Source organism: Eutrigla gurnardus, assembly GCF_963514095.1.
Source record: "Eutrigla gurnardus genome assembly, chromosome: 4".
In the NCBI taxonomy this organism is placed as follows: Eukaryota; Metazoa; Chordata; class Actinopteri; order Perciformes; family Triglidae; genus Eutrigla; species Eutrigla gurnardus.
Genome location: NC_139918.1, coordinates 31390782 through 31417469, shown reverse-complemented (window position 1 = coordinate 31417469; position 26688 = coordinate 31390782). Strand labels below are relative to the sequence as shown.

General features: G+C 43.8%; 2 protein-coding genes across 5 annotated transcripts; one reads left to right on the top strand and one right to left on the bottom strand.

Moving 5' to 3' along the window:
• Positions 1-840: 840 nt before the first annotated feature.
• stk11 (serine/threonine kinase 11) lies at positions 841-14819 on the top strand. The gene is made up of 11 exons (XM_084007157.1): positions 841-1017; positions 1793-2702; positions 7955-8038; positions 8235-8324; positions 8640-8772; positions 9381-9517; positions 9598-9725; positions 11027-11084; positions 11192-11385; positions 13155-13394; positions 14105-14819. Exons 2-10 carry the CDS (start codon positions 2419-2421, stop codon positions 13361-13363), a joined length of 1317 nt encoding a protein of 438 aa, XP_083863283.1. The 5' UTR covers positions 841-1017; positions 1793-2418; the 3' UTR covers positions 13364-13394; positions 14105-14819.
• Positions 14820-14969: 150 nt separating this feature from the next.
• On the bottom strand, positions 14970-26396 carry cbarpa (CACN subunit beta associated regulatory protein a). 4 transcript variants are annotated; one of them, XM_084007141.1, is made up of 11 exons: positions 26277-26396; positions 25592-26088; positions 23648-23719; positions 21071-21216; positions 20888-20949; positions 20620-20782; positions 20363-20543; positions 20137-20280; positions 19407-19605; positions 19107-19311; positions 14970-19022 (listed from the first exon to the last, which is right to left on the bottom strand). In XM_084007141.1, exons 2-11 carry the CDS (start codon positions 25646-25648, stop codon positions 17186-17188), a joined length of 3066 nt encoding a protein of 1021 aa, XP_083863267.1. In that variant the 5' UTR covers positions 25649-26088; positions 26277-26396; the 3' UTR covers positions 14970-17185. The 4 variants fall into 4 exon arrangements, with proteins under 4 accessions (XP_083863267.1, XP_083863266.1, XP_083863268.1 ...); XM_084007140.1 differs by lacking the exon at positions 26277-26396 and having other exon boundaries at positions 25592-26274; XM_084007142.1 differs by lacking the exon at positions 26277-26396 and having other exon boundaries at positions 25735-26273.
• Between the last annotated feature and the right edge of the window lie 292 nt (positions 26397-26688).

The window sequence follows — 26688 nt, the reverse complement described above, 5'->3', positions numbered from 1 at the left end:
AGCGGTCAGTCATTGAGTGGAGTTGACCCAAGCAGCCAGTGGTGAGGAGGAGGAGGAGGAGGAGGGTGACAGATAAGTGAAATCAGACCTGAAGTTTGCCATTCCCCAGGGAGGGTTACATGGGATAAATATAACTGATACCCCAGCTAAGCAAGAGCCACTGGTGTTGGCCACCGCCTCAATCAAATGTAATTTAAGTCGTATTAGAAGGTAAATGGAGGCTTTGGTTGGTAGGTGGCATGGTGACGTTTTAAATTGAATACAAGGGTGCAGCTAAGGTTATTGTATCTGTTAATCATTTGGTTTATAAAATATCATAAAATAAAACTTTGTTTTGTCTAAAACTCAATCAAAAATCTAAAATATAATGAATTAACTATTTTATAAGAAAAAAGAAAAGCAAATCCTCACATTTAATTTGTGCCAGAACCAGGGAACGTTGGGCGTTTTTTTTCTGTCTGGGAAATAAATGATTATTAAAGTTTTGGCCAATAATTTTCCAGTGAATCGATGAATTGAATAGGGCGTCAGCTACTGAACATAAGTGGAGTGATCATGAAGGGAAGAAAGGAACGATACCACCTCGAATAAAAGCATATTCGCTTGATATCAGTGTTGATGAAAATAACCTCCGTGTGGAAGCACCGCTGCTGTGTGAGTGGACTCGGACTGATGTCGTAAATGCCCAGAAACACCAGCGGGATGTGTCTTCTACGTGTAAAGGGCTGATATAGCGTTCTATTTGAACGGCTCGTTGTCGGCCGCGGTGACATTCTTCTCGTCCCTCCTCGGAGTGCGGGAGGAGGAAGAAACTTTGATTTGACGCAGTAACGTGCGGCTGTCAGTGCGAGTCGGGAGGTAAACAAGATGGCGACCGCCGAGTAGACAGAGTAGCAGGAAGAGTCCGGAGTGTTACCTGGTAAACTGGTCGACCCGACTGGAAACTAGCGTCACCCAGGACGAACACGCAAGAGCGGGAGAAAACCTGCGACGGCAACCAGATTCCCATTGATATAGGTGAGACACGGCAGCAGCAGTTAATAACGTTAGTACGCTTGGTACCTAGCTAGCATTTTACATAGGAATCGGAGCGGTGTGCTAGCTAACGCGACTCCGGCTAGCTTGCGTTAGCTGGATGTTTGGGGGTTGTTTCTCCGGTGTCGGGGCTTGTTCGGATATCAGACCTGATGTTGATTTGGCTGTTTGGGGAACGTAACGTTAACGCAGTACAGATGCTCCGCCGGCATATGATGTGAAGTTGGCTAACGCTAATGTTGACTAACGCCAGGCAAAGTTGGCTATTGCTAGCTGGCGCTCCATAACGTTAGCTACAGTTGCGTGACGATGTTTTGGTTGCCCTCCCCAGTTGCCCACCGTTAGAACCTACATTGCATTACTTGTCGCTTCTTTTCCAAGCAGTCTTCTGGGTGAAACCTGCAATGGTTGCTAAAGGTGTGTTTATCGATCAACTAAGTGACAATGTTTACTGGCACGCTAACGTTAGTTCATTCAAGCAGACGTGCTATGTTAGCCTGTCGGCTAGCTAAGGCTTTAATTATTTCATCTGAGCAACTTCAGTGCCGATTATAACTCATACACTGTGTTCGGTAACGGTAGGATGCTAAATGTGTACTTTAATACACTGCCCGTTCCTGTGTGATGTGAAACTCGACTTGTAACCAGTCAGATTAACCGGTCAAGTGTTGATGTCGGACAGATTGTTCGACTGCTAACTAGTTCAGAAGCGAGCGAAAGCAATCATACGTTTTCTTTACGTGATCCTTGTTTTCAGGCCCTCGGCAGTAGGAACCGTGGCGACATGGAGGACACCTGAGGACAGTTGAGCATCCGATGGCTCAGTCGACCTCCAGGAGCCGGGCAGATCCTGATGCATGCGTTTGGCTGTAGATCAGTGACCAGTGCCAGTCCAGCTGTACACACCTGTGTATGAAACCTGCTTTGGAGCATGGACCTTTGACAGAAATGCTGTGCTGCATGGCCACGAAGCAGGACTGGTTGCCTCTACCTTAGGCTGTATGGTATTAAATTCATAGTTGAGCAGAGAAAAATTTCATTTCAGAATCACAATATTTACTCGCAGATGTAGTACAACATGCACAGTATAGAGCACTAATTTGGCACTGGACGCTTCACGCCTGTTTGCACCTCTTGAGAGAAAAGGGTCCTAATGTTTACAAATTTAGATTGATCCCCCACCTCCTCCCTCAACTCTCAGGCCTGATTATTCTCTCTCCCATGTTCAGTATTTTGTAATTAATCTGTATTCCATCTTGTGGAATTAATATATTCGGTTCAGTGCTGAAAGGTTACCAGTGGATTACTCTCCAGCAACAATCATAACTATTTGCAAACATTTTTGCACAGAAGGCTTAAGTTGTGGCTGCTGAACTATTAGTCATGAGTACCGGCGAGCTGCCTCATCTTGACTATCTAAATGAAAATGAACTGATGGAGATGGATACTTTCATTCATCGCATTGACTCTACGGAGGTGATCTACCAGCCACGGAGGAAGAGGGCAAAGCTGATCGGAAAGTACTTGATGGGGGATCTGCTAGGGGAGGGATCTTATGGGAAAGTGAAAGAGATGCTGGACTCAGAGACACTTTGTCGCAGGGCTGTCAAAATACTGAAGAAGAAGAAGCTGAGGAGGATTCCCAATGGAGAAGCCAATGTGAAAAAGTGAGTGTTTTTTGGTTTTGTTAACCTGCTTTCTTTGACCCATTATTTCCCTCTTTGCTTTACATCCTAACAGTTTAAATCACAACACCAATGTCATTGACTCCTCACCTGAGCAGTGTGGTCTATATATGCTAAGTCGGAGGGTCTTTTCAGTTAGGGATACAGTTATCCTATTAATTTGAATCATCCTGCTGATAATTGACAGTTAAAATAATTTCTATAACATTTCTTCTCTGGCCTCTTGTTGAAGGCGTCATGCCTTTTGAACGTCTTGACCAGCATCACCATCTGGTTTGGTCAGAAGTGTCCTCTTTCACCTGTTCCACATCCAACAGTGATGTTGCACTCAGCACATCCTAATTACACTAATGCGTCTCTGTATGATTTTGAGATCTTCAGTCAGTAGAGGCCAAAAAAGGTTATGTTTCAAAAATGTTGCTTGAATAATAATTACATGAACAAAATAATGATTTTAATCAAAACACATTTTCAACCTTCATTACAACAGATGTCATTCAGTCAGTACTCAAACATATTGATGTTCAGTACCAATGATACAAATTAGGTCATTTGTGAATGGCTAAATACAAACCTTATGTGACGACAACAAGCACAGTCTTTACACACCCAAATGTATAGCTGAGTTAGTACTTTAACATACCACAGTCATAAGCCGAGCAGGACTGTGAAAATCAGAACCATTCCAGATTTAGAAGGGACTACCTCCTCTTCATTCAGTGAGTTTACATGCATTTTAGTAAATGGGTCAACTTTTTGCGACAACCCAGTTTTTTTAAACTCGCATGAAATTAGAAGAAATAAAGTTATTGGGTCAAAGGAATAAGAGAAACTTGGTTAAAACAGCTCGGATTTTAATACAAAACAGCCATGTCACCTTAACCACATGTCTCTCAATAAGTGGGTATGTTTTCACATCAATATAGTCAGTGCAACCAAAGAGCTTCTTTTAAATCAATCCAACTCAAGAAGCTATAATCAACATGTAAAACAAGTCATTTCTATACTAAACCTAGACAGTCATGTTGGTTGCCAGAAAATGCATATCAATGCCATTTCTGTCTTAATACCTCTGCGATTTGGCTGTCTACATATTCAAACTTTTTTTCTGCATCCCCTGTTTCCTGATGAGTATTAGAAGTTTTAATCACACAGCAGTTTATTAAATATTAGTCCAACCTTTCGCTGCGGGCCTGTGCTAATTATAGAGGAAGCTTTAGAAAACTGTCAAAATGAGTTCACAAAGAGAGAGAGAAGAGCTGTAAGATGTCCTGTTTTTAGGACAGTCAAAAAACATCATAAACACAAAAGAAGTTTACATGCATATTTTGAATGTTATGTAAAGAGAAGCATAGAAGAACACTTTCAAGACACACGGTAAGGTCAGATATTAAAAAGTCCTTGGGAGACGGCCACTAAGAAGTCAATGACCTCTTCGAATGGCGCTGCAGGGCTGAGATGGTAGACACTGTGAATGGTAGTGTTGAAAAAATCTCACATGACAGCTTGGTTAGTGTTTGCCAGAATTTAAGCTTGAGGGTAAAGCGGAGAGAAATCCTGGAGGAAAACCTAATGCGGTTTGCACGCGAAGTGAGAGTGGGAGAGTCAACGCTACACCTTTTTGATAACTTAAACCAACTATATTAATGTTCTGGAGTGGTACATTCTAAGACCTGGCCTTGAAAATTACTGTTAAGTCATCGTCCCCATGGTACCTGACAGATTGAGCCTGTTTGTAAAGAAAAGGGGGGGGGGGGGGGGGGATCAAATGTTCAGATGTATGAGATTAGTGATTAAAAATAAAAAAAAAACTAGAAATACAAAAATAAACAATTTAATAGGGCTCACTTGTAAAAGAGATATGTATCTCAATAAGATTCTTCCCTAAAATAGGTAATAGGGTGGATACTCTGTCTTGCAGATGGACAGCACTTAAATATAAAAAATCTGGTACTGTTGCCATATAATGGTATCAAATACTGTTTGTTGTATCATCCTGAATTCATCCCAAATATTTCTGGGCGACAAGTCGTTTAGTTGGGTGCTTTGTTCTTGATTTTCTTGTTTTCAAAGGTGTTTTATCCTGGCTATATTTTTAAACTACATGGTTGTGTCACTCAGCAGTGTTCCTCGATCTGTGAAACAATTTTTCCTATGCGTTTTCTTTTCCTACATCTGTCTCACTTGATAGAGGCCTTACGTTTTGAAGGCCTGAGGAAGCTGGATCCTTGAGTCTGTGAAGGCCTGTCTGCGTGTGGATGTAGTAGTAGCCCCCAGCCACCTATTCAATCTCTGTTTAGCATTCCTGTCTGCCAAACACTTCCTGCTTTTACAGGGTTTCCATGGCAATGGGCATGCTCATACTGGCATTGATTTGAGCAATGCCGCTCCTGTTTCTGCAGCAAGACCCCAAAAATGCCATGCCCTTGTTTGAATGACAGGGGCGGACATGGACACACACACACAGCTTGATCTAGACACTCTGGACCAGCATGGTGTAGATGCAGATTCTGATCAGTTGTTGCCTCTATGTTCCAGAGTAGCTGCCGTATCACTGAGTTCTGATATTGTTTCTCTCTGCAGCCTTTGGGCCTTGAACACATAAGGCACACATTTGAACTCAGACTGCAGATGGACTGCAGCAGTCACTGCGCCTTAGTGGCAGCACCGCCTCTCTTTAATGATTTGTTTTATGGAAACGAGCAGCGATGCAGACGCAGCTTGGTTTGCTACATGTCATACGCGCTTGCCGGCAGCTGAATAGCAGAGATAAAAATGTTTGCCTAAAATCATACTATTCATGACATACCATATTTTTTTTAAAGATTTCAGAATTTTTGTGAATTGCAACTTTGACAATTCAATGTATAAACAAATATATGAGCTTTGCTTTCCAGAGGATAGCCTCCAACTAGAAGGTGCTGCTTTTCAGTCTGTCACTGAACCCACTAAGACAGCGGTAGTCCCATTCAAGGAGGGGGGCATTCAGGTGGTCAAATACTGGCCAACTGGCTAGTAGCAGCCCCTACCTGCCTTGAGGTTGCTGGCCACACCGGTGTGCTCATGTGACACCTGATGAATATGAAGCTTTAAATATATGTGGAAAAGAGCACAACGACTGCTTTCATAGCACTCACTCTGGACTATCTCTCATTTATTCCCCCGCATAGCAAGCTACAGTTAAAAACACATCGGCCACGATCCTCGAGTGTGGAAGTATTTAACACAGAGGCCCAACAATGTGATGCTCTATAAACTCTGCAAATTGGAGATGGATGAGCAATATCCTCCCTAAGAGAGGACAGGAGAGGAGGGAAGTTTGCTGTGATACAGGTCTTTAAATGTGAGTGTGACACAGAAGACATTTTATTTTGACGCCAGGGCATTAATTCACTGTTAATTTAAATTCACTTAAGAGGATTAGAACTGGAGGAAGAGCCAGACATATAGAGTAAGATGTGGCCTGCATATAGTGAGACTGTATGTTCCAACTCTGCCCTTGTAAAATCCTGAATATCTTTATTGCTATATAAAGCTATTAGCTAACGGCTCTTTTGCCTTACCATATTTTAATCGGATTTCTTCACAAGTCTTTTTCTTTTTATCAGTGCAGTGATGCAGCAGTAACTGCTGGTGTGTGTCTGTGTGCAAGCTTAAAGCTGACTAGGCCCAGAATATCCATTAGTCAGTAGTAAGGCTGTGTATAAAGCAGAGGACTGACACAGCATCTAAACTGCAGAGTGTTGAGGGACAGAAACGCTCCAAAGTGTTTGTTTTGAGATTGTGTCAACAGTATAAAAGGAACCGATGATGCTCCAGCACTGTAGGGGCTTTATTTCTTATTGGCACAGACGCAGTCCCTTTATAGCCTTTGCTTGTCATTGCAAAACCCAGGAGGGGTGGAGGAAATCTATTTCAACAAGAATCGAGAGTTGTAATCTTCAGCAGTTCTAAATATATTCAGAGACAAACAATTTATAACCGGTTTAACTTTTGTCAGTGACTGTGATGTCTTTGACATAGGTTGTATTATGATTTCTCCACACTATAGGCAATAATGATGAAAAGTAAAGAGAGAACTCTGCTGCAAGTCCATCGTAATGTCAGCAAAGCAGCTGGGGTGGTGTGCAGGGAAGTTAATTTAACCAGCTCCATCTTCTGTGATAGCAAACATTTTTGATTTCATGATCTCCTGAGGAAGAAGGAACTTAACATTGACTGGGTCTTCCCTTCATTTTGTTCATGCAGAAGGGCAAGGGGTCGCAATTCTTGTGATATAGAAAAAATCGCTAGTATGCCCACAGCTAATTTTAGAGCATTGTTTTAAGGCTAATATTTGTATATATATTTCCTTTGCATTTCCCCCCATTGATGGCATGTGATGCCTGATATTTAACTCCAGCAGCGAGTTTCTGCACCGGAGCCCGGTTTGTTAGCCAACAGAGCCCTGCTATTCGGTCATAAAGTAGCTTGTCAAGTCTGTCGATGACTGCTTGTGACTTATCGGGGTCACAAAGGGTTGTCCCATTTCATAAGCGAAGATTTCAACCACTACCCATTCTAACTCTTTTCCGAGGGTGAAAGTAAGAAATTGGATTGGCCTTAATTCTCATCCCAAGATCCCCGTCTCTTATTGTTAAGCATAACCTTAGTCTGTCCTCTCTGTGAATGTGTGTAATACGTCTGTGGTTTGTACTTTGTGCTCCTTCTATCCAAATCCATCACTCAGCTCTCTGTTCTGGGTGGATTGCCATGGTGGTGATTTAAACTCTCTGTGAGTTAACTGTCAGGTTACCTGTCTTTAGAAGACCAGTGTAATTGGCTGGTGCTGCTCTCAGGCAATATCATGTCTTACACTATTTATTCTTACAATTTTGTTGTCTATGAATATATATATCTATTGGTAGACTGACTCATGTTTGTTTTTACACTTTTTAATTTAATAGATATACAAGCTTAGTTAATTGTTATATTAGGGGCCACGCAACGGCAACTAATGTATCATGAAATGATTTGATTTGCCAACATTTCTCACCCCTGCTCAACCGCTCATTAGAAATGCCAGTAATTACACCAATAATCTCCTGGTGCTTGGATTGTTCATACCTAATGTGTGTGGTTGTACTGATGCATGGTACCTGGCCTTTGTCCTGTTTTCCCAGCAGGGCCAGTATTAGATTATATGTATAATTGCTTGGTTAATCTTTTGAATGTATTTGTTCTTGTGTTTCTAGGGAGATTCAGCTGCTAAGAAGACTCCAACACAAGAATGTGATTCAGTTGGTGGATGTGCTCTACAATGAAGAGAAGCAGAAAATATATCCTTTTTTTCTGTAAATGAGTGTATTTTTGATATTTAATGATTTTAGATGTTAGAAATAATTGTAACAAACGACAACATTAAAATCTATGCCTAAATATTTCTCTGTTGTTACCTATTAGCTTTACAATGGGCTCACTTTATTAAAGGACCTGTTTGTTTAATTTGGCAAATCCCCTTGACTCCTGACCTACGTATATGGTGATGGAGTATTGCGTTTGTGGGATGCAAGAAATGCTGGACAGCGTCCCAGAAAAAAGGTTTCCAGTATTTCAAGCTCACGGGTAAATGTTCCTCTCCCCTTTCTGCTCCCCCTCTCCCACTTTCTTTCAGCCTCTCTGCTATATTTAGATTAAGCCTCTCTGCAGTCCACGCCTAAGTTTAGATCAAGACTGCAGGGCCTCTACTGTTAAAATAACTGACCATAGCTTGTGTGAATGTGTTGTCACTGCTGGAAAGCCACTGACACTAAAGAGCTAAGTGATTAATGTTGACCACAGTGATGAATTGTTTGATACACCAATTGTTTTTTTGTTTTTACAACTTTTAGTGTGGAGTACTTCCGTTGCTCTTTTAATTGTATCTGTTTCTTGTTTCAGGTACTTTTGCCAACTCTTAGATGGCCTTGAATATTTGCACAGCCAGGGAATAGTTCACAAAGACATTAAACCAGGGAATCTGCTGCTGACCACAGACGGGGCACTTAAAATCTCCGACCTGGGAGTAGCAGAGGTGAGCGTGGGTTTCAGCATTCTGTTGTTTGAGAATTATTGTTGGATCATCGATTCCAAAAATATGTCTAGCATGCGTTGGCACATAGCAAGAATAGCTGCGTCTGGTCAAGAATGCAGTGCACGCACTCCCCCGGAGAACAAGCTGCAGATAGATTAAGGTGCACACGCCCCGCTGGAGTATGGAAGTAGTTTGGACCCAACAATGTGCTGCTCTGTAACTCGGCAAATTGGAAATGGCTTATCACAAGTTACAACTGCTATGCAAGAACACTTCTCATAGTGAACGCATCCCAGAGTGCTTTGTCAAGATGGCAGCCAGGCAGCATTGTATCCTGATTACTTTGTCCCCACTGCAGCATGTGTATTTATTAGGATTATCAACACATGGAACATGTTTCTGTTAGTAATAGTCACTTGAAATTGCAGTAGAAATAAACCTGGCAATATAGATAAGGCTGGTACAAAAACAGTGGTGCTTTCCATAGCTAATTTCCCCGTTCATGACAGCTGTACAGGGGATGACTTTTTATATAAGTCACATTTGTGGTTATAGACATAGAAAGACTAAACCAAATCCTTACTTATCTTATTCACTATATTTTTCAGGCCCTTCACCCATTTGCAGAGGATGACACATGTCGCACCAGTCAGGGCTCTCCGGCCTTCCAGCCTCCAGAGATTGCCAATGGACTGGACACCTTTTCAGGGTTTAAAGTGGACATTTGGTCTGCTGGAGTAACACTGTGAGTAGTCAGAGCCTCTACTACCAATAACAGTATCCCAGTGTACGATTGACTTACAGTGTGTGCTTCCTTCCGTTCAGATACAACCTTACAACGAGTCTGTATCCGTTTGAGGGGGACAACATCTATAAGCTATTTGAGAACATTGGAAAAGGCGACTACACTATTCCCGAGGAGTGTGGACCCCTTCTGTCGGACCTGCTGCAAGGTGAGTTTTCATCATAAGGCCACATCTTTCTCACCAGGGTGTTGCCGTGGTTACATACTCATGCTGAAGTGGATGATTCATAGCTCAGCGAAGGATTAAATCCACTGAGTGTCGTATTTTTGCCATAGCAGTAGATGGTGTCACGCATTTATTTAAATGGGGAGCGCTTGGTCTGTTTTCGATTATTACAAAATAAAAGTTTGTGTTGCATTTCAGAAAAAGAGATGTAATTGGTCAGGTATGTAGTGAGGGCAGTAATAAATCAAAGAAAAGAGTCCACCGATTTGCGCTGATCTTTTTTGTGTGCGTCCACTAGGTGGTGCTGTGACACAGAAAGTCACTGAGACTTGTCAGCATGGAGGCTTCCTCCAAACTGTAGGAATCCCTCCAGTTGTTAACGTAGTTTCCATCGATCTGCAGCCAGCAGCAGAATACTAAACATTTCCCAGTCAGACGTTGCTTTTCCCGACTAGAATGCTGCAATCCAAGCCAAGTCTCTTATCATGAAACGGATAATGGCCTGAACGGATGGATGTAAAATTAAAAAAGAATGGTTGGGAGGTTATCATTTGCACCAACTCATGAAAGAATGAAGAATGCCTCTTATTCCAGCTTGTTGTTTGTCTTATATTTTTATTTTACTTGTCACATGGAGGGATTTTGAACGATGTCTTAACTGTGAATTGGGGAAAAAAAGAACTGCCACATTCTGGTGCCATTCTAACCCACAGAGCTTCCATCCCCCATTTGTGTGAGCGTGTGACGTCTGTGTGTGATGACGCAGCACCTGGGAGATAGGCGGTCCATAATTACATGGTCTAAAATAAGCCCAGTGCCACAAAAGGTGTCCTTCAGCAGGCACAGCACTACTATCAGCACTCTGCACACCGGCCCTCACTGCCTGCTGGGAGACAATTACATTATTAGGTCTGGATAGGCACTGCATCACATTGACATTCTGCTATTCCCACAGATTCAGCCCACATTATGATAATTAGGGGACAAAATCTTCATTACATTGGTACAGATGTTATGCTACTCATATTGAGGTTTCCTTCAGCGTACGTCATTGACTCCTTAAGCTTTGTGGGATTCCTTGACACACAGTGAGGAATGAGATTATTATGTGCGTTAATTAATGTTCCTTGAATGAGTTTCTGAATTGTCAGGTTTTGGCTCGCCCCCCACTGCTGCAGCCTCCCACTAGTTTATGTTAAACACCTGACAGATGGATGAGTGGAGTGGAGGACATTTTCAGGATTGTTGAGATTCAATTGATCTTTGTAATGTTTGTTTTTCAGGAATGCTTGAGTACGACCCTGCGAAGAGGTTTTCCATACAGAACATCCGGCAACACAAGTAAGTGATTTTGCATTCATGGTGACCCCTGACATACAGTAAGAAAACAAATATCACGTCTGATCGGTCATTAACATGTCGATTGTCTCCCTGTCTGAATTCTCTAGCTGGGTGCGTAAAAAACACCCTCCATCTGAGCCCCCCGTGCCCATCCCTGCCAGCGCGGAGAGCAGGGACCCTTGGCGGAGTATGACGGTGGTGCCCTACCTGGAGGATCTGCACGGCTACACAGAGGAGGACGATGACGAGCTCTATGATGGAGAGGATGAGATAATATACACTCAGGACTTCACAGTGCCAGGTAAGTGTCAGCTCTGATCTTAGTATTAAACATGTATATGTAACGTCTTACTGTATGAGAGAGTTCTCATCTTCTCAAAGTCACGACGGAGAGATATTTACTAAACGGTCTGTGGTCTCATTCTTCCACCTCTTGTATGAAAGCCCTCAAACGTCCTTCTTAGAAATGCAAAAACACATTGCTGTATCGTAATGTGCCTGATGCCAAATCACTATGTGGTTAACATTTTAGACTTCCATCAACTGAAACAGGAATGGTTCTGTTTATATGAATGCCAAGGTTACACTGCTTACTCTCTTTCAGTAGTTCTTCCTCCAATGATATTTGGCTTTATTTTAATTTTATTTTTTTATTTGTGGTTGAAAATAACTTGAGCCATTGGATTCTGTGTCATCCGAGTTCCAATCAAGATGACCACATAATTCAACATGATCAAATATTGATTTTGTTTTTGTATAGGGCTGCATATTACTCGTATACTTATATACTTTCCTGTCCAGCGTCACAGTAAATGAAACTGTCATTTCCTCGACTTACTTAAATCATAATGAGGTAAATAAAACCAGAAATTTCTCTTATGTAGCGTGATAATAAAAAATGGACGGAATTACCATTTAATTTCCTTCAGCCTGACATTGTTATTACATTTTCTGATGGAAGGTATTTTGTCTTGTCATATCCATCCTGCCCGTGTCTTTTTCAGTTGACACAAGCTGCATTAGTAGAACAATTTCAACATGATCAAAGAATGATGGTGATTTAAGTACTTGCATTATAACTGTACATGGACTTAAAAAACATCCCCACAGGAGCAGTTTGTGGTATAGCTTAGTAAATAATAAAGATAATGTAGACACAATGAAAGCACGGAACAACAGAGACAACAACGAAAGTCCATGATAATGATTTGTCTATGAATAATTCTGGGTATTCCTATTCCTTATTGCATCTTGACTTTCTAACAACTTGGATCTCATCTCTATTGTTGTAATGTTGTTTTTCTGGTGCATGTAGGCCGACAGCTCCATGTATGTAGAAAGATGATGTCCCCATTCTTAAACCCACCTACTGAAATCATTCCTCAACTCTTCCTTTATCTTTTCCCCCCAGAATTCAGAGCCTTTATCCGTTGCTAGGCAACAGTGGCTAATAATAAATGCAGTAGTCGGTGTCGGGTATCTAGAAGTGGTGCCCCACATAAAAACCAAACAGAGCTGCAGACTGTGTATGAAGTGATCTATAAATAGTCCCGTTGAAATGGTTTTGGTGTGGGAGTATGAATGGTTTTCCAGGGTTCACTCCCACACATGCTCACTTTCATAGGATGCTTCATATGAATTAAATAAGAGTTCATGGCAAATTAAACGGCAGTACAACCTGATGTATCCATAAGCAGTAACTACACCTCGCTGCCTTTCATGTTTTCTGGAGTACTTTTATTTTTGAGTGAGAGTGAGTGAAGGTCATTTCACTTGTTGTTGCAGTTTTGGAGAAAATGTAAGTTATTTCCAGTGATTCCCTGTTGTTGTAGGTGACCTGACATTTTGCTGGTGCTGCTGACAAATGAACTTTTTAAAGGTCCCCTCATAAAAGAAAACATGTGTACAGTTTTACAGCAGCAGTTCTGTTGTAGTTTCCATCCGTGAAATCACTCTCAGCGTACACACTACGTTACGTGCTACTACCTCACGCTTGAAGCTGCAGTCAAGTCAACACTTGTGTGAAACTGTCATGTATTTGTTTTGAGCCTAATGTGTGCGTGTCTTTAGGACAAGTGGCTGAAGAGGATCTGGATCAGGGGCACGAAGACCACAGTCCAGCTGTAGCCAAGCCCGTTTGTGTGAACGGGACAGAGGGAGGGTCTCTGAACAGCAAGGCCAAAGCCGAACGTCGATCCTCCTCTTCATCCAACCCCTCACGTAAAGGAGTCTCCACAGCCAGCAAGATCCGCAAGCTCTCCACCTGCAAACAGCAATGATCCCCTCATCCCCTCGGCAACAACCCACCTGGTTAGTGTGCAGACTGTTCACAAAAACTCACCTTCTATACAGAAGGGGGAGGGAAAGATTAAGGTAAACAACATCTGAGGAGAAGAGATGGAAAGATGGACAGACGGACGTAGAGCCGAGTATTAGTGAAGGGGGGAGAGTAGAAGAGGTAATCGGGGAGGAGAGAGAGGCTGTGTTGATATTCAGACGGCAGTGCTCTGACTCACCAGGCAGCTTCCTTTTACAGTCACGAAAACTAGATATGGCCTGGTCTGGTTTTGAGCCGTCAGTTTTCTATTCTGCGTTAGGATTTATCTCGACCGTATCCTTCATGGGTTTGTCAGATGCCGTCATTCAGGCGAAGGAGCGGGGTAGATTCATGCTGCAATTTAACAGGTTTGCCATCCTCTCCCTGTTTCCAGTTACCACCCACAGCTTGCTCTTTCAATCTCTTGCACATACGAAGCAGTCACAGTGTGTGACGCTGTTTGTCATGAGTGCAGTGCAGAGGAGATGCTGCGTATTAATTTGTTCAGGCGATGACTCACCCTGGATGAGATAAAGTAGACTGTGGGATGTTGATCCTGCTCTTTCTCATCCTGTGGCTGATTCCGTCATTGTGAACATCACCAATTAGTACTTTTCCTTGATGTAATTCTGTGATACTTTTAAACTAAAGGATACTTGCTTTTATGATATGAAGCTGAAATATATGTGTAATACCCTCTCAGGTTGGTCTGTCCCCGTCCTTCTGTGTCTGGAGTCCTCAAAGTTGTGGGAGAAACCTGCTGACGTTAATGCCCCCCGTACCTCCTTGGACCACTGGCCTGCAGAGTCTTTTGAAGATGCGGTATGAGTGACGGGGAGGAGGACGAGCGCATGAAATGTTCTTTTTGCTCTGAGACTGAGGCACTGGCTGTGAAGATGATGTTTTTTTCCCCCATATTTTGGCTCCTTTCAACTCGTCATCCAATCCTGTCATCTAGTCATTTCCCCTCTCCACCCCGTCATCCTCTTAGGAAGGTCAAGTGTTGCATCGGACATGACAAGCTCCATCACCCATGTACCCCCCCTCCACCCCACCTTCGGTTTCTTTGACCTCCTTTGTTTTTACAGAACCCTAACGGCAGTTTTTAAGACACGATGTGTTAAAAAAAAAAAAAAAAAAAATTAAAGAGGAAAAAAACGATAACAGAAGTTATGAATAATTCTATATTTAAATCTATAATGAGAATAATTATGATAGTACTCTACTACCACCAACATAAAAAACTGCATGCTGTACAGAGCTGGAAGAAAGGGAAAGTGCTTGGTTTGAGGACAGACTGACCGAAGCTTTGAGATCCACCGCTCACCTGTTGGGGATTTTTGATTTCCATTTAGGTTTTCTTTTTTCCAATGAATATTTTTTAATTATTATTTATATAAAATATGTCCCAAACAGGATATTTTGTTGGATGATCCTTTCTATTATACACCTCAGTGGTTTGTCATGTTTTTATCTTATTTTTACAAGGTTATTCTTTGATAGGAACACTACACTCGTCCTTCTCCCATGTCTTCTACTAGTTTGTAGTCAGATCCTAGAAAATCAAGAGCCCAAGCTGCTCGGCTGCCGTCACAATCGCCCAGTCACCTGTTTTCCAGTGATGCTCATTGTTGCGCTGTTCACATCAGTGGGAGCCCTGCCCCCCTCATACGCAGCCAAGCCCATCGTCGGCTCCTCGGTGGCAATAGATCAGAGAGCAGGTGAGTCACAACTCGGATGGAGGGAGGGAGGGAGGGAGGGAGGGAGCGAGCAGCGCTTCCTACGTCAGCAAGGTCGACAGAGATTCTCTGTTCAACGCACGAGGAGAGATGAAGAGGCTAAAGGCACGTTGACAGGCTAAAGAATACTTCAACTGTGTGATTGGTATGTCAGGACACCTTCTGTTCTCATGGTAATGATTCCTCTGACGGTTTCACACCAGCTTACATGAATCATAATAACAGCAGCATTAAATAACAGGTTGTGGAGTCCTTTTTCACCGTTTCTTCTTTTTGTTTTATTCAGAAAAATGTTCAGCCCAAAATGAAAATGTGCCTCAGTTGGTCCCACAAGGTCTTGCCTTTGTCGAGGTTGTGAGACATTTGAATTTTCTGCAATACTCGTTTTACAATAAAACCAATGGTTCACTATAAACGAAGATATGAGTTTCATAACATACACATACTCTAGCTCAAAATCCAGTCTGTGAAGGGGAAATGAACATGCTGTACATACGTCGCCTTTTCCCAGGTGACATCACACATCACATGTCTGAGAGATGCAGTTTGACATGTGACTTCTGCCTGTGATTTCAACGTGTAACGGCAGGATATCATTTAAAGAGTAGGGCTGCCGATATCCTATATTTTTCTCGATGTCAACGAATAAACGGAACCAACAAGGTGTTTGTTTCTCAACACTTTATGACTTCCACTGACTGGTTCTCAGCCTCAAGTCCGTTTTACTACTGAAGTCGTTTGGTGTGAAAATGAGTGACAAATATGTTTTTGAAATGGTTAATTATTTCCTAAAACACCTGGGCACTGATTTTTTTTTAGCTAACATTACTCTAATGGGAGTTAATTCTTTGTGATGAACGTGAGATCCACTCAAAATAAGTGAATGTGGCTCCTACCAATGAATGATGTCACCAGCTCCAGCGTTGTGGCTTTATTCAGCTTCGTCAACACAGGAAAATCTTGTACGTTTTGATCTTTTTCATGTTATTGTTGAGAGTAAGAAATGTATAGACTATCACCAGACTTCTCTTTTATTAAGTAATACAGAGCGAGTATATCCCATGCCACTGCTATTGAGTTTCAACCTCCACTTTAACAGCCTCATCTCTGTCACTGTGTCAACTCTGTCACTGTCTAAAAGCCCGAGAGGCTCCTGTGTCAGTCACTTTAAGTATCATCTGTCACTCTCCCCCTCAGCAGAGTCCCGGCAGTGATGCAACACTTCACTCGAGCCCACGAAGCTCCTTAATTACGATGGAAAACGGGGGCAAATGAATAAACAAAATCCTAGAACTATAAATGAAATATGAGTATAAAAATGCACATATTTCCAACCTCCGTGTTGGCTGTATAGTTTGGGTATCCCATCTGTTTTTGCTTACGATATACTGTATTCTCTAGATATGCTGTTTGATAATGGGAGAGAGCTGCAAGCACTTTAGAATTAATTTCTATATCGATATTGTTTTCCCTTCTTCCTAAAGCCAAATATAGAAACCACGGCGATCATGGAAACATTTACCCTCGTGGTAATCGAGACGAGAAGGACACTTGAGGATGTGGTTTTTCAAATGAGAGAAATGGGTGGAAACTCCATCGTAACCTTTCTTCCCATCAAAGTGCTTTTTGTTTTTAAAGTTAAAACTGTACAGTATTCACATAGACATTGTTTTGGACATACAGTAGCATGCTGAAAATTCACAGTTAAGTCTGAAAATATTAACATTTTTTCTAAAGATGAGTAGATTTTCAAAGCCGTGTAATGAATGCATTTGATTTTTTTTAGCAATGGCTACCAATGGAAAGGAGCATCACACGTCACATGGCATCATAATGGAAATTAAATCTGAATGCAAATGCTAGAAGAGACTGTACGTCTGTCCTTTAGGATATATCTCTGTTTTGATGCATCGGTTCTGCTTATGTAAGGGATACATAGAATGACCAAGTATCTAACACAGGATGATGTTTGAAGCGCTATAGACCCTTTTAGTTCAAGATCGAGCTGAAATAAAGCTGAAGAAGAAGATGGGTTTGTCACTAGGTTATATGGGACTGAAGCCAGGTGACGCTGTGTGAGACACGGTCAGAACTCGCTCAGTTCCTCCCTGGCCGAGCTTCTCTGCGCTGCGCAAGCCGCCATACAGCCTCTCTTCCACCGACACCACCAGTTTGTCTGTCAGGCTGCTCTCTGATAAAATGGCTTGGCTGCTGTTGTTGTTTCTGTTGTTGACCCTCGGATCCATGCGACCCGTCTGCGTGGTCACGGTTGTCAAATACTCAACACTTGTGCTTTCTGCGCCCTTTTTGGTAGCAACCGGGCAGCCGTCACCCTCACCGGTCGACTCGGTGCCTTTGGAGGTTGTGTCGGCTCTACTTCCTGTGGCGTCCGCCGCAGTTCCCTCACTCGACGCATCTTTGTTCTCCATGCCCACTTTGGCGGCTTCTTCACAAGCCGCGACCTCGCTGGCTTCCTCGTCGGCAGCACTCGCGATGCGTGAGAGTGTGCTGTGGTACCTGGTGTCCAGAGGGTAACCGGCGCTGTCGCCCCTCCGCAGAGGAGTGAACCTCTGCCTCTCCAAGGATGGGGAGTATCTCCCTCCAGCACCGGACCCTGGGTCACTGTATTGCTTGTGTCGCTGCCACTGTTTCCTGAGGTGAACTCTGGATCGGTGTCTGGAGCGCAGCGGCGAATCCTGCTGGTCGAACCGCGGATCGTGGCGGAGGAACTCGTTGAATAGAGCATCCGTCTTCTCATCAATGCTGTAGTCGCGGCGGCGGAGACGGGGCTTGTGAGGACTAGAGGGCTGTGGGACTTGCTTCGTCAGTGGAGACATCAGCTGGGATTGGGTTTCTGGAGGCTTCTGGGGTTGAAGGGATTTCAGAAGCTGATATGGTTCTTGAAAGGTAAGCTGTTGGCTGCCAGGTTGAGATCGCTCCTTTAGTCTCTCCTCTGTCTCCGTGCAGTCTGCCATCGCATCCTCCAGTTCCTCCTGAAACAGCCTGGCCTCGATGCTCTCGCACACGGACCCTTTCCTCCCGGAGCTGGTGAAGAACAACCTTCTCTCCGACGCCGTCTTCCCTCTAGGAGCTCCAGGAGTCCCGAAAAGCCGCATTTCCTCAGGGGCCCTGGATGGTGCTTCGATGGAGGCGTAGCCGCTGTCCATCTGGAGGAGCTTACGGTTCCCCGCCTCCCCGTCTCCCGCTGCTCCACTTCCCGCCTCGCTGTCCCCACCTGACGCCCCTCTGATTCCCCCCTCCAACGTCTCTCCCTCCCCTTCTCCTTCAGGCTCATCATCCAGGTCTTGGGACAAGCAGCTGTGCAGGCCGGAGCGAGCTCCTGCGCCACCAACGGATGAGACGCTGTCGGCATCGCTACGGATGGACTCCCGATCTGTGCTGCTCTGGTCTGAAGAGGCATATTGCTCCAGAGAGGCTCGTAGGCTCCAAATGTCTCTGTACAGGGAGGGTGGAGCCTCCGAGCTCTCCTGGCGAATCAAGAAGGAAAGGGATGAGCCCGAGTCGGCCCTTCGTCTGGCCTCGGCTCCCAACACCACCTCATCTTCCTCATCTGCCTCAAACTTTTTCCCCACATCTGATGTTTTTGTGTCTTTGGTTGTCCTTAACATGTCCTCAAACGTTTCCTGTATGGCATCTCCTTGTTGTACCCCAAACAAGTCATCGTCTTCTACCGATTCCAGCTCGACTCCTGCTGCGTCGCTCCTCACACCTGCACAGAAGTTTGTTTCTATTTCAGCTCCTGTCCCATTGGCTGTGGCCTCCTCTCGCCTCTGGGCACAAAAATCATTTGTTGGCAAATGGAGATCCTCCCTTCTGGCACCATTGCTATCACCCACCTCCACCATGGCATCTAGTTTGAACCTGCGCAGATGGAGAACAGTCAGTTAATCAATCTTTCTGGGAATTTGCGAGGTACAAGTCATGGTATTACGGGAAGGGATGTACCTGCTGAGGAAGACCGAGGACGTGGGTGCAATGTCGGGGTGAGATAGGGATTCTGCAGAGAGGGAAAGGAGGCCACTGGTCTGAATTGGAGACTGTGGGAAAGAGTCAATGACCTCGTCTCGGAGAGACAAAGAGTCGTCTTCGGTGTGATCAGTGGTTTCACTTGCTGCTCTCTGCCTCTGGAATGGCCTTCTCTTGGGGGATCCTGGTATAAATTAAACATGAAAAGATAGAATGTCTACTTGATGTTTTTCATCTTTATTGTCATGCTATGTTTGCGTAGTAAGACATCATCCAAACCTTTAGCATCCAGGCTGGCAGCCCGGTGACTGCTGTCAAACTTCCACCTCCTGAAGTAAGGCCCGGCCCCCTCCAGACTGGCATGGCGCCGCAGTTTAGAGAAGAAATGTAGAACTGAAGTCTGGCCCGGAGCTTGAGACAACTCTCCTCTCACCCCCCTCTCGCTGTCAGCCTCTCCCCTGTCCCCAATAGCCTCCATCTGACAGGAGAGATAAAGGGACAGGAGGGTGGAGGGAGGTGATGAGACATTAAGGAGCGGCTGAGGCAGACGAGCTGAGACGAGGCACGACGGGCAGAGGCAAAGCCCTCGGGAGACAGCAGTTTGTCATATTGTCACTCAGCTGCAGAAATGACTGATGCCACAGTGCATGAGTAGGTTTGAGCCTGCGGGAGCTGCCTTTCACACTTCTGTTTCTGTGTGATACCAGTGGATCAATCCTTCCGGAGGAATCTATCTGTGCTAATGTATTTATGGATCGCAATCTTACTGTGAAAAACACCTAGTGGTTCACAGATTTTGAGGAAATTGGTTCTTTTGATCCAAAGAAAAATGTTTCAAGCAGGAACTAAAAAGTAAAAAAAGTGTTCTCATTGGGAGTCGGACTCTGAAATGTTGACATCCATGATGAAGAAGTGATAAAACTACGGCGTTGACGAGATAGACCAGCCAATGCTGGTGTGGCTAAAAACGTATTGATTTGTTTACAAAGGGGGGAAAGGTGGAACTCACTGTTTGGGACCGTGTGTGCTGTGCTTTCATGGCTGATGGTGCCTGTCTGGGCTCCGGGTCCAGGATGGTGGAGTGGTGGGGGTCTCCAGGCAGACCTCCACTGAGGCTCAGACCCAACCAGTCAGGGACTCTGCTCTCTGTGGGCTAGAGAGAGGAATCAACGCAGGTTAAAGATGATGCAAGATGATTTTTGTCCCGATGAATCACACAGCGAGGGTAAAGTTACCTGGTAGAACGTGAGGGGCAGTTTGGGAGCCGGCGTCTCGTTGATGTTGACGGTGCTGCTCTCTGTCGAGTCACACTCCATGATGGTGAGGATCTTCAGGTCACACGGGGCCGGAGGCAGGTGGAGGTGGGTCAACCGGGCCTTTTTCAGGTGGTGGAAGTCTCCCTCCGTCAGGGTGTACCTGAGAAAGAGGAGGAATAATCTCAGCCGGCAGCTCATCCGAATGATAACCTAATCATCACCTGTTGAACACTTACCTGCGTCCTTTGTCCTGAGTGGTCTTCTCCTGTTCGTAAAGTGCCGACTCATTAAAGGAGACTCTGCGGCCGGTAGACCCGGTGGAGACGAACCGTTCCGACTCTCCATCGTGACAGCTCACTGCCGAGAGAGCGTCTGATTCGTCCAGGTGAATGGTGATCTCTGAGTGTAAGAGAGAACAAGGAGGGAGAGGAATAACGTGAGTGGGGATGGCGGACGGGAAGACATGTATCTACGTATGAACCTAAGAACGTACACAGCTCTGACCTTGGGTGGGCTGAGAATCCTCAGCATAAGTGGTGTTTGTCTTCTCGGGGTCATCGCTCGCCCTGACAAGGGGAAACATTTGGGGTCTTGTAATGTCACAGCTTTCAATTTCAACACAGCTTTAATTCACTGCTGTAGACGATTCGGGTGAGCCGGTCTCACACCTCAGCGGGTCTCACCCACCTGGAGTAGCGCCGTCCCCCCATGCAGCAGCGGTGACAGAAGAGGAGCAGCAGGGAGAGCAGGACCAGCGTCCCCCCGGCAAAGACACTCAGCAGCACCAACAGCAGCACATAGTTCTCCGCCTGGCCCGCCGACACGGGCACATCCTGATCAACAGCCAAGGAACCAGGTGAGTACCATACCATTTGGACTTTCCATTTTATGCCCATTTACTTTTTCTTTGAATACTTCTTCAAACGTTCATTCCCTGGATAATGTATTTCTTTGTTAAATAATGCATTGCAATGGAGTTTCTTTGCTCAGCTCAAGTTTTCCTCAGTTTTCCAATCCAACCGTCATTGTGTCGACGGATATAACAAAAAAAGACACATCCTGAAATATGAATACAAAGTTAAACGTTTAAAAAAGAACTGAACTTTTTATTGCAGGCATGAAAATGTAATATTAAAATATAAAATATAAAATATTTTAAAATATATATATTAAAAATAGCTGCCAAACCCCCCGGTATACGGTCCGTGGTTCACTTGAGTCCCGGTGCTGTATTCACATGCTGCATGCTCGTATCACACGTTTCTTTAATGGCACAATCAGAAGCTAACGCGTCTCTATTGTCATGTTTAGTTGTTCGTCCTGCTGGCACACTAATTGATTCTTCTCCCTTTGAGCTTCCATGAGGAATCTCTTTGTCGCATTACGCTGCCAGCTAAGCGCCGTAATATTTAATAAGGAGTGGAATTACCATTGAAAGACTTTCTTAGTCCCTGCCTCCTCACAGTGATTCTTATCCACACGCTCACACTCTGATTAATACTCTCAGCCTTGGCCGAGCGAGCTTGGGGATGCTAATCGAAACGTCACCGAGACCCTTAATTCAATCTCCCAGCTCTTCTCAGTGAGGGGGAAATGAGGCCTCCGCAGGCTAAAAATGGAAGAGGGAGGAGGACGCAGACGCACATGAGCAATCCCCACACCAGACTTTCCCGCTCTTCCTCCGATGACACTTTCAAAAGAGAGTGAAAATAATTGGGCTCTTTTTTTGCTGTCACAAAGGGAATATTCATCTATTGCGACGTTTAGCGTTACATAATATATGAAGATGTTAAAAGGTTTCGTCGTGCAGGGATTTAAAGGAAGCCGTGGAGAGGAGGAGCTCCTCGCTGAGAACAGGCCGACCTTTAGACGAGGACGAAGGCCTCAGCAGGAAGGTGTTGTCCTCCTGATAGAACTGAAGATGTTTCTTTATGAGGCCATATTACACAAAGTGTCTCCTTATCCATGTTCTCTACTGATTCCTGTAACGAGCAGCAGCTGCAACCTTCAGGTCACACAGACAAATTACGTGCGTCATAGAACCTACACCATCTTCTGTGAAAGAGCTTTTAAAGTTTTTGCTACAGGACACTTTGAATTTCAAGGGGATTAAACAGGATTAAACTTTAAATTAGACTATTGAACACTAAATGTGTGTGATTTTGATATTTTCCAGTCAGTTATTGGTGCTTTTTTGTGTGAAACTTTTTTCGCTGTCATCTTGGCCAGGACAACCAATTGGAAAGGATATCTTAAATCTCAATCTGCTTACCCTGGATAAATAAAGAGAAATATTAATAGAAATAAATAAAACATAAAAGACAGCAAAAGCCCAAAGCCTGCTGCTGACAGGGCGTACAGGCAGCTAATTATGTTATTATATATTAATCCACACATTACTTTATCAATCAAACTTTTGTCTATAAACAATGTTGTGACTCATTTTAATTTTCCGTGGAACTTATGAAGATGCATTTATAAAACGGAGGATGTGCGTGTGATATAGAGCAAACGCTGCTGGTCTTGGGATGACTCTGCGTTTACTGTAAATGGTAATGCACTTCCTGAAGACAAACCATAAAAATGTCAACTTCAACCACAAGCTCAACCCAACAGCAAGCGGAGGAGTGCTGCCGGATGCTTTCAGGTTGTTTTCACTCCAAAATCCCCTTTTCCCCTTTTCAACCTCAAATCTGCTTGAGAACATGTTAAACTAAAGTCCCATGTCTCTCTCACACACACACACACACACACACACATACACACACACACACAGACACACACACACACACACACAGACACACACACACACACACACACACACACGCACACACACACACACACACACACACACACACACAGAGTTTGTTAGAGCACCTGTAGCTTAATGAAATCTGCTGTTTTCACAAGCTCAGCCAAACAGAAAGAACAGCACAATCAATCAGCTTCATGGAGCCTCACGCTTCTAACACACACTGTCGAGGCAAACAGTCAACTCTCCCTCCGACGGCTTTAACTGTCTGATAATCAACATGGCTGGCTCAGATACACACACACACACACACACAGACACAGCATCACACTCAGTCCTGCTTTGGAGTTAAATCCTCTTTGGATGCGGATCAAGCTGTCCTCTCCAGCTCCACCTGGGATGTGATACCGGCTCCCGGAATACGCAGCTCACTGTGTCTACCTATTGCTCGCTGCTTTTGGTTGCGGTCCAGTTTGCTCCGTATAGTTAGTTGTGGAAGAGTTGTTACTCACCGTGGAGTTCTCGGTCAGACTTGTCAGAACTGGCAAAGCATTGCTCATGGTCCAGGTCAGCGTGTGTGAACCCTGCAGAGGATGGAGAGAGTCAGGTCAGACTCTTTCTGAACAAGAAAACGTTTTCTGTTATTATTTTGTGTTGTTTTCCTTCATGCGACACTAAGCAACTTGGGGCGCCGCCTCCAAAGCCGCATCCAGTTTCCGTGGTAATTAGGCTGCTCACAGGTCAAACTCCACAGTCCCACTTTGTAATGATGCTTTATTTTGCAGTTTTGTCGTCAGTTACCTGATGACCTCACTAGAGCAACGGAAAACGTTACTCAACTGTTTTGGCAGCCTGAACAGTCCTGCTGGTGACGACTAAACTGGTCCTTTAAAATTGGTGTAATGCCCCTTTAACATACAGAAGCAACTTAAACCTGGATTGAGTGGCGTGCATTGAGCCCTAATGTGTCGAATGATTTACTGATATCTCCTGGAGATGGACACACACACACACACACACACACACACACACGTTATATCACACAATGACCAGAAAGCCGACCACGCAGCATCATTTGAGTGCAGCTTGTGTAACTGCATTCCTCAGACATGCTGGTAGCACCGCCGCACATCCCCTCCCCATGTGAGAGTCATTTTTGATGTCATATCTCATACATACCATCAGCTCAAGGTAACAAAGACGAGGACAAAGCTTTGAATAGAAAGAGCACAAGAGCCAGAGAACCACACACACACACACACACACACACACACACACACACACACACACATACACACACACATACACACACACATACACACACACACACACACACACACACACACACACACACACACACACACACACACACACACACACACACACACACACAGGTCACGTTGATGTTTTGTAGAACTTTACTTTGTTTAGAATTAGTATTAAATGTATGATTTAACACACTATGATGCAGACACAAGGATAGAAAATGTCTATTAATGTACAATATTTGTTAACAATGATATAATGTTTTTACTATTACTTATAAACTGATGTGAGAAATAGGGGGACTTAAAATAACACCATGGTAATGTTTTTACTCTATTTTACCTTGGAAAATAATTAAATAGCCTTATGTATTATATTGTCCAGGGTCTGAAAACAATAATCCTTGCTGCTTTTCTACTATTTTCCTTTTCTTTCATATCTTAGCCTAATAAAACACTACATGGAGAATAAGCTTTAAAGGGGTTTTTCAAAGCAGAAGCTTATTTAATTAATTTCATCATAACTGAATCAACACCATCTAAACTCAGTCACAGCCTCTTTCATGCATCTCTGACATGACAAATTATTTATATATATATATATATATATATATATATATATATATATATATATATATATATATATATATATATATATATATATATATATATATATATATATATATATATATATATATATAAATAATTGTATGTATATATATATATATATATATATAATTATTTTCATATATATATATATATATATGAAAATAATTGTATATATATATATAAATAATTTTATATATATATATATATAAACTCAGTCATCCATAGTGTGTCAGTTGCAACAAACTATTATTTTTTTTATTCTAATTGAGGTCCCCCCCCCCAATATATATATATATATATATATAAAAGATAAAATGCTGAAAATAATTCTAGAGTATTTTTTGATTTTATTAATAGTATAAATATTTAATATAATAATACAGTTGCATTCATTCGTTTATAGTAACTAATTTTGAGCACACATAAAGAGAAGCTATATTATTATTATAACTATTATATATTATATTGTTGTTTCCTGCTGATTTTTTTCCTGACTAATAAATATCAATCCTCACTTGATCATCATTGTATTTGAATAGCCTACTGGAGGCAAGTAACCAGAATAACGTAGAAAACACTGACCCCGACTGGTGGAGGAAATGAAATCCAAAGTGTGTGCGTGCGTGTGTGCGCGTGCATGTGCGCGTGCGTTTCCAGGGTCTGATCGTCGTGTAAGCGCGCAGACAGATGGACGAGGAGCCTCAGACTGACAGACTTCCTCCCACTCCGTCACTGATGCTCGTGGTGTTTACACCCTTATGGGTCACACACACATCACCGTGACGTGTGACTGCATGATGAAGATGATGCTGCTGCTGCTGATAATGATGATGGTGATGATGGAGGTGATGGTCTCCTGATGCGCTGTATCTTACGGTCTATATACAGGCGGTGTTGGAGCAGCTTCCCTCCGCTCTGTGCAGACCGACTACGACGACGCGCTGCAGCCGGCGGCGGCGCTCGGCAGCGGCAGCAGCGGCAGCGGCAGCGGCAGCAGCGGCAGCGGCAGCAGCATCATCGTCTTCCTCTCTCCTCTCCGGTCGCGGCTGTCCCACATCGCTGCGTCGTCTCCTGTCAGCCTGCGGGGAGTGAAAGCACGATCAGTCGCGGCACCGGAAGCCGTCGCGTGGCTGCCCGACGACACGAGCTCCCCGCGCGTCAACATCTCTCACTAAAAGACCGCGGACGTACCGCTGTCACCATCCCGCCGCTTACATAATGAACAGGAGGCGGCGGGGGCGCGAGCGGGACGGGGGATCGGACTCACCCGGCTGTAGACTCCGTGTGAAGCGGCGGTCCACGGGCAGCCTGCCCCGTCTGCATACTTTAATTTGGGCTTCAAATAAAGACTCGAGTTATGAATGAAACCACACGCGATTAGACACGCCCACCGCCCGCTCCCCGCCCCACGTGACCAGCACCGACGACGACGCTGGTGGTGATGATGATGATGTGAGATGGAGGAGAAAACCTCATTCAGCTGCTCATGAATGGCTGCTGCTGACACACCATTGGTTGGCTCTTTTTTTTATAGATCCTGACATTAAAATTCATATTTTTATATATTTATTTATATATTTATTTATTTATTTTCTCCACTAGCTGTGTTTGCGTATGCAGCTGTTTCTTTGTCGCGCGACGAAATGCAGGGAAACAGATTTTGGACGTTTTTGTAATCT

Bases quoted from the DNA above. Each gene is read 5' to 3' on its own strand.
- stk11 (XM_084007157.1), top strand. From the start codon at position 2,419: ATGAGTACCGGCGAGCTGCCTCATCTTGACTATCTAAATGAAAATGAA. The intron at 8,039-8,234 runs ATATCCTTTTTT...CTCCTGACCTAC, and splicing joins AATGAAGAGAAGCAGAAAAT to GTATATGGTGATGGAGTATT. The intron at 11,386-13,154 runs GTAAGTGTCAGC...GCGTGTCTTTAG, and splicing joins TCAGGACTTCACAGTGCCAG to GACAAGTGGCTGAAGAGGAT.
- cbarpa (XM_084007141.1), bottom strand. From the start codon at position 25,648: ATGCACGCGCACACACGCACGCACACACTTTGGATTTCATTTCCTCCA. The intron at 20,783-20,887 runs GTCAGAGCTGTG...TCTTACACTCAG, and splicing joins GGATTCTCAGCCCACCCAAG to AGATCACCATTCACCTGGAC. The intron at 20,281-20,362 runs GTAACTTTACCC...TCCTCTCTCTAG, and splicing joins TGCCCCTCACGTTCTACCAG to CCCACAGAGAGCAGAGTCCC.